The following is a 7,709-nucleotide window of genomic DNA, read 5'->3' as shown; positions in this document are numbered from 1 at the left end:
AAAGGCGGGGCATAGAGGAGAAACAATAATGTACAGTATGTGGAAAATAATGTGTTTTTTTAACCTTAAACCGCATAAAGACCAAATACACAAAATACTGTTCTTTTTAGCAGCATCATATGACCCCTTTAATCGATTTTTCTTTTATGCCAAAAATCATTAGGATATTAAGTAAAGATCATGTTCCATGAAGATATTTTGTAAATTTCCTACTGTAAATATATTAAAACTTAATTTTTGATTAGTAATATGCATTGCTAAGAACTTCATTTGGACAACTTTAAAGGCGATTTTCCCAGTATTTTGATTTTTTTGCACCCTCAGATTCCAGATTTTCAAATAGTTGTATCTCGGACAAATATTGTCTCGATCCTAACAAACCATACATCAATGGAAAGCTTATTTATTCAGCCTTATATTTATTCAGCTGTATAAATCTCAGTTTCGAAAAATTGACACTTATGACTGGTTTTGTGGTCCAGGGTCACATATTGAGTGATGTTTGATGCGTCTTACTGTATGAGATGAAGTTCTCATATCTTTTGCCAGCTCTTAGACACTTGCATGGCATTTTCTTGCTCTTCTCTAAGAAAACATCACTCTTCACAAAATGAGGGGGTTGAGTATTTCAGGGAGCTTGTTAACTTACACGCTTAAGTCTCCTGACAATTCTCTCCAAAGTGGTTTTATTGTTGTTAGTATTAAGTCTGAGAATTTTTCAGATGGTAATGTAATGCTTTAATTGTCAAGAAATTACTCCTGTTCAAATTGTCTTGCTTCAACATACTCGCCTGTTAATCAAAAAATTGCCTTTAACTTGCACCAGAAGTGTTTTATTTAGTGCTATTTTGTTAAATTCTGGACGGTGTATTCATTTTTGCAACATAACATTTTATCACTTTGAAAAGAAACTCTTATATTCCTGATTAATATTGACATACTTTGTTGGCAATTGATCTGGAACATTATGGCCTGGTTTCACAGACAGGACTGAGACTAAGCCAGGATTAGGCCATAGATCAATTAGGACATTTAAGTAATATTTTATAAACGTGCCTTAGAAAAAAACATTACTGGAGTGCATCTTGAGACAAAACTTGAGACACTGATATATTTTAAGATCCATCAGTGCAAGTTTCTTTCAGTTGAAACAGCTCAGATTTACATTTTAGTGTGGGACTAGGCTTAAGCCTTGTCTGTGAAACTGGGGGTAAATCTTTAAGTTTTTGGTGCACTAATTTATGTATATGTGACTTCCTGTCAGACCCTGATATTCGATACTGTGTGCTGGCCTCCCTGGACGAGCGCTTTGATGCCCACCTGGCACAAGCAGAGAACCTCCAAGCCCTGTTTGTGGCGCTTAATGATGAAGTGTTTGAGATCCGCGAACTGGCCATCTGCACTATCGGCCGTCTCAGCAGTATGAACCCTGCATTTGTTATGCCCTTTCTGCGCAAGATGCTCATTCAGGTATTTGCATGTTTTACAGCACGTGGCTATATTTGAAATAGAATCCTACCACACTACTCATACTTATATATTTGAAATATCAGGGGTTCAGACTAGGGTTGCACAATAAATCGCATGCGATATTTAACGCGCATCTTGTCAGTAAAGCCATTCTGTAATCAGCGGTAAATCTCCATCACCTTCACATCGCTTTCACATGCAGCAGCATTAACTACACAGAGCCGTTGTTCACCGACAAGCTGCGCAAAACCACGATCATATTTTGCGCATGTTTTGCGCAGCTTGTCGGTGCAGACATGTTTAAACAATAAATATAAGCAACACATTATTCAATGCTTTTTACTTTTGCATTTACTTCTAGATTTATATATTAAGTTGCTCAAGCAAGTGGCAAAACATTTAAACTACTTTTCTTACGTTATCACAGATTTACCATTGACAGAAATAGTCAGCTCTACCTTTTCTTTTGCATTTAAGTCTTTATTACAAGCAATCCTGCGGTTCATAAAGAACTTTGTTTTCCTACCTCCACGAGTGCCATCTATTATTGCCTTCTTTATCTGAAAGTGCTCTTTCCCTTTAAACCTAGCCAGAAAGCCATGTGTTGACTGTGAAACACAGTAGACTTGAATTATATGCATTTATGGTGTAATTACTACATTTTCGTGTCAATCCATGTTCATATTACTGCAAAAAATGCGCTGTTACATTAATTCAGAGCTTGCAGCGCAGCAATAGACTCTGCGATCTCTGCACTGCTGCAGACACACCGCTCCTGGAACGCACTTCCGGACCGCAACCGTGTGCAGTGAACGCTTTAATCTGTTAACATGAGCGCGGAAAAAATACGCACCACGTATGCACTGCAAACGGAATAATGTGAACTTGGCATTATGTGTGTGCGCTGCCAGTGTGCATGAGTGCACGGTCTCCAGGAGAGCGCGCGAGCGCTGAATGGTTAAACACTGGCAAGAATTAAAAAGTAATGCAATTTATAAACTTTAGTGATGATGTGACACTGCCTGGATTGTGCAAGTGACAATTCCTGTGTCAACTGTGCAGCGTGCAGCTCGCTTATAGACAGACTATAGTGTGGTGATTTGAAGCCATTTGTGTATTTTGAGAGAGAGAGAGAGAGAGAGAGCGTGCGCGAGAGTGGTGATTCACTCACGCTGTTTGTGAAATAACGTCTCCGATCATCCAATCGTGATAATCGTTGGGATGATCAACAATCGATCATCCCAACGTGATTATCGGCCGATAGTGATCGGTAACCGATCAATCGGAGCACCCCTAGTCTATGGTTCAGACTAACATATTAGATAGAGTATTGACACTGGTGACATCAAGTTGTACAGATGGTGGCACCAACTTCTGATTTGGTAGCAGGAGCAGGTTGAATAAAATAAAAAATAAAAAAAAAGTAAGGACAGAACTAATAATAAAAGCAACTATGTTATTATTGTATTACAGAAATAAGTGCAGTTAACAATAAAAGTGAATATTTTGTTTCATTTCACATTTGAACCACTGATCTTATCTTACTGGGTATTGTGAATAGAATAACGCAGAAGTGCAAGTATAAGCACTGGCCAAAAGTGTGCTTAGGAATTGTAAATGTCAGTTTGTATTATAATTATTATAAATATATTTAAATATTTATAATTATTCAAACGGATAAGCGCTGTTTCATTTTTGCTGATTGGTTTTGGAGTGTTTATGGCTTGATATTTCTCATATATCAACTAAAATCAAAGAGAGTTGGACAACTTTGTGGTGACACCAATACGACTTCTAACAAAATATTCACACTAACAGGAGAAAAGATTGCAAAATGTGATCATTTAGTCACAATCTGGCGTCCTGAGTATATATCTGTACATTTGACATACCCAGATGACCTACTACATTTGACAAAGTGTGCAGTGGAGCAAACTTAGGGCTTTCTGAATACTGCAGTGCATTCTTCAAAATAAAAGAACAGTTTTAAAGGTCTCTCTTTATCAACCCCAAACCACCCACATAAATATTACTAAATGAAAAAGGGCTTACTGTTACAAGAACCTCCCTTAAGTATACCCACACTCCCCCAATCCCACAGTGCTAAACAATAAATAACACTTTTAATTCTCACTATTAACTAGTTGCTTATTAGCATGTATATTACATGCACGCATGCATGCATATTTATTACTTATAAAGCTCATATTTATGCCTTATTCTGCATGACCATCATTTAGATCCCTTAATCTTATTTCCTACCTAAACTTAACAACTACCTTACTAACTATTAATAAGAAGCAAATGACTAGTTTATTGAAGCAAAAGTCATAGTTAATGGTTAGTTAATTTTGAGAATTGGTTTCCAAACTAAAGTGTGAATGAATGAATGAATAAATAAATATTGATTACATCAATATTTAAGTTGGGGAGAAAGCTATTGGAGCATTTTTCAAACGTTTTTCAGGCTTTTCTTTTTGTTTCTTCAGACGGAATGGGACCATAGGAAAATACTTATTTAATCCACACAGAAGTAGTAGATGGTTCAGGGAGTTAAAATAGGTAAAATAAAAATAAATTTAAAAAAGTCAGGTAATGCATTGTGGGCTACAGTATTTCACCCAGTGTTCTTTCTTGTATACAGCACATTTTGCCAAATGTAGTAGGTTATAATAAACGTCATACTGTGCACAGTGTACATACTCATGCTATAGACCAATTCTGGTGTTTTTTTGTGGACGGAGCCTATCTGGTGGCAGAAAATGACAGTTTTAAAGTAGCTGACTATGGAAGCCATGGAATAAAAGAATAAAACAGGTAATTTTGAGTTTGTATTTCAAAATTCTGACTTTTTTCTCACAATTCCGAGATTATATTTCACAATTCTGATAACTCGTCATTCTCTCTTTTCCCCTCGGCTCAGAATCGAGAGTTTATATCCCACACTTCTGGATTTTTTCCCCCTCAGAATTGACAAACTTGCAATTGTTGAGTTAAATTGAGTTATAAAGTCTGAACTAGGAGATATAATCTTGCATTTGTGAGAAAAAAGTCAGAATTGTGAGAAAAAATAGGTAAATGTTATAGGTTTAAATAGTTGGCTATTTCATGCTGTAACTGTAGGGCTAATACAATATGTCCCCTGTGAACTGCATATATGAATATTATGTAGACCTATTGTTTAAATCAAATTTATGCTTTAAAAGTAATCATAGCAGGTTTCATCCATAGTCTGTTCGTTTAAATGTCTGCGTTTAGCTTCAAATGGCGTCTTTGATGACAGTATTCTATGAAAATTATTTGCATTCTGTATCTGACATCCAAAGGCACAACGATACATTTTTTTCTCTTATTCCATGGAGTTTACCCGTTTCCCTCCACTTGTTCCCAGTGTATTTCTGCCACCACAATGCACGCGCAGCTGCATGTGACGTAACTGATGTCTACTCCAAATTGGTCTATGCACTGCAGAATTTTTAAGAGGAGCTGTAGCCATTTTTCTCAACTACCAACAGATGGCAGTCAGTAAATGTTTTTCTGCTGAAATATCTGCTGTTTTGTTTCACTGCAGCTCTAGTCAGCTTGGCCTGAGTCTGTTTTCCTGACACATCAACAAATTCAGTTAACTAACTAACTTTTATTTATTTATGTTGACTAGCAACTTATGCAGATGTTATATTGCATGGAAGCATTAACATTGTGCGACTGCCCTCTCAGTAGAACAGTTCACTTTTATTTGTTTTTTATTATACTCTGTTTTGATCAAATATTAAATGCTGTTTTGTCACACATCTGTTATGGATGTGTCTGTTGTTACAAAATTGAATAATGTCAAACTTGTGGTGCTTTCCAATGCAATAAAACGCTGTCCAGATCCTTACCGAGTTGGAACATAGTGGCGTGGGCCGAAACAAAGAACAGAGCACCCGCATGCTGGGTCACCTGGTGTCTAATGCCCCCCGACTCATCCGCCCCTACATGGAGCCCATTCTCAAGGTACACTCACATCCTCTGTTCTCTGCAGGTGTTTTGGGGGTTGTTGTCAAATGTGACCCTGGACCACAAAACCAGTCTTGGAAATTTACAAAATATCTTCATGGAACATGATCTTTGCTTAATATCCTAATGATTTTTGGCATGAAAGAAAAATCAATAATTTTGACTCATACAATGTTTTTTTGGCTATTGCTACAAATATACCCCAGCGACTTAAGACTGGTTTTGTGCTCCAATTTATTTGTTTGTACTTGGATAGTAGTCATAATTGTATGGTTGAGATTTGAAAAATATAAGTGTTCCGGCTGATGTTAGACATGTTATTTTTATAAAAAAATTTTAATCTGTCATGGTTTAATCCACACCGTGAACTTTTGAAGAATCAATATTTATTTTCCTGAAGTGCCCTGTAAACATTATTTTCACATATTTTTAGATAATTTCTGTAAAACTACATAAGCACGCAGGCTTTCAGTAGAAAAGAGAAAAATATGTCAGATAATGTGATGTAATGTATATATTTTGTAGGATTGGTCTATAATGATATGAATGACTCATTCATGTAACAATGTGTTGTATTTTTGTTGTATTTAATGTTTTTTTTTTTTAGCATTTCTATTTAAAATGAACTTAATAGCACTACAATAATTCCTTAGGATTCCCAAATCTAATAATGACTTGCCAGTCTCGTTTCTGGATTTAGATTTTGTGATGTTCTCAAAGTCAGACTAAATAATTGTGATTTTCCAATTGTGTTCTTCACACAGGCCCTCATCTTGAAGCTGAAAGATCCCGATCCAAACCCTGGAGTCGTTATCTGTGTTTTAGCTACTATTGGAGAACTTGCTCAGGTAATGGATCATTTCCTAGCCTGATCTTTTGACATCATCTACAGTACCTTTCAGATGCAATATTTAGCAAACATTCCGGAGGAGCGTCAGAGTAGCTCTGTGGAGGAGAGAGATGGGAATACTAGCATAGAGACAGAATATCTGTGGACACTTGGTAAGTAGGTGTAGCAAAGTTTGGAAAAGAGGAATTAAGTGTAAGAGCAAATTGAAGTTTTCCGAAACAGATAAATAGTTAGATGTGTGTGTACAGCGATTGGTATTAAGGAATGGATTAGAGCCATCGGAATGAGCTTTACAAGAACAGAGTGATCTTAAGGACAAGCGCTGTTGCTTCCAGATTGTTTTTTAGCAGCAGTTTTTTCCCGATACTTGAGTTTTATATTCACACTCAAATTTACATTACACTCAAAATATCTTCAACCCTGAAAGTTCATTTCATTTGTTCAGTTGACATGCTGTTAAGTGTCTGTTTCTTTAATTTGTACCAGGTGAGTGGACTGGAGATGAGGAAATGGATGGATGAGCTGTTCCCTATTATTATGGACATGCTGCAGGACTCGTCTTCATTAGCTAAGAGACAGGTTTGCTCATTCCCATGTTAAACTTTTGGTCCATTGTTATGCACTTTTTTTTTTTTCATTTGGTAGTGTTGATCAAAGATTTGGCATTAACCTTAGTGAAATTGAACCAAACTCTCTCGATCCTATTTCAGCAAATTGATTTTATGTTGTATGTCTAAATTTTGACTTGTTGCCTCTAATGACTCTTATATGTCAAAGATTTTTCTTTAGCAGTTTATTGACCATTTATTGAAGCTAATCTGCAAAAATGACTCAAAAGTTGTCATTGTTTAGATGTCACAATCTTTAGCTCGTTAACATATGAGGACTTCATTTGCAAAAACCGATAACTCCATTTATTTTATTTTTTTTCAGAAATCACGTTTTTTTATTGCGCATTCCAAGTAATATCAATCAAACTGCAGTTGGGTTGTTTTTTTGGCAAAAGCAGATAACTCCACATTTCATGTTTTAGAGTTTAAAAAAACACTCGTTAATCTTTGTAATCTCCTCAGATGACAATGTAGATGTCTGACAAACTTTGTTGTTGTTGTTGTTGTGATCATAAACTGTATGGTTTTGATTACACTGAGCTTTTCCCTCACCATTGTAACGCGCTGCTTTTGCAAGGTTCCGTGAAAACGTTTCAGCTTTTATTTTCCTTTTTCGCCTTGAAGAAGATATAACAGGTTCATCAAGTTCGTCGAAATTATTCATCCTTGATCGCTTTTAGTCAGCTTTGACGAAACTCCTCTCAGCTAGCACGTCTTTTCAAAGTGAAAGTAGCCTTGTCACCTGACCTGAATACAGCGCGCTGATTCGCTAAAATGGA

At 36.3% G+C, this 7,709-nt stretch overlaps 1 protein-coding gene across 1 annotated transcript in view; it reads left to right on the top strand.

Annotated features, from left to right (window-relative positions):
* Positions 1-7,709, top strand: part of LOC107738932 (serine/threonine-protein kinase mTOR-like) — a 164,073-nt gene that overhangs the window by 22,336 nt on the left and 134,028 nt on the right. Inside the window, exons 13-16 of the mRNA XM_016550858.1 lie at positions 1,265-1,470; positions 5,344-5,466; positions 6,234-6,317; positions 6,806-6,898. Of these exons, the coding sequence (XP_016406344.1) occupies positions 1,265-1,470; positions 5,344-5,466; positions 6,234-6,317; positions 6,806-6,898 (506 nt within the window). The remainder of the gene's footprint in view (positions 1-1,264; positions 1,471-5,343; positions 5,467-6,233; positions 6,318-6,805; positions 6,899-7,709) is intronic.

This window comes from Sinocyclocheilus rhinocerous, unplaced genomic scaffold, assembly GCF_001515625.1.
Source record: "Sinocyclocheilus rhinocerous isolate Xijiao unplaced genomic scaffold, SAMN03320098_v1.1 scaffold2570, whole genome shotgun sequence".
Taxonomy (NCBI): domain Eukaryota; kingdom Metazoa; phylum Chordata; class Actinopteri; order Cypriniformes; family Cyprinidae; genus Sinocyclocheilus; species Sinocyclocheilus rhinocerous.
Note: the sequence above shows the minus strand (reverse complement) of the source record. Positions and strands in the feature narration are given on the sequence as shown.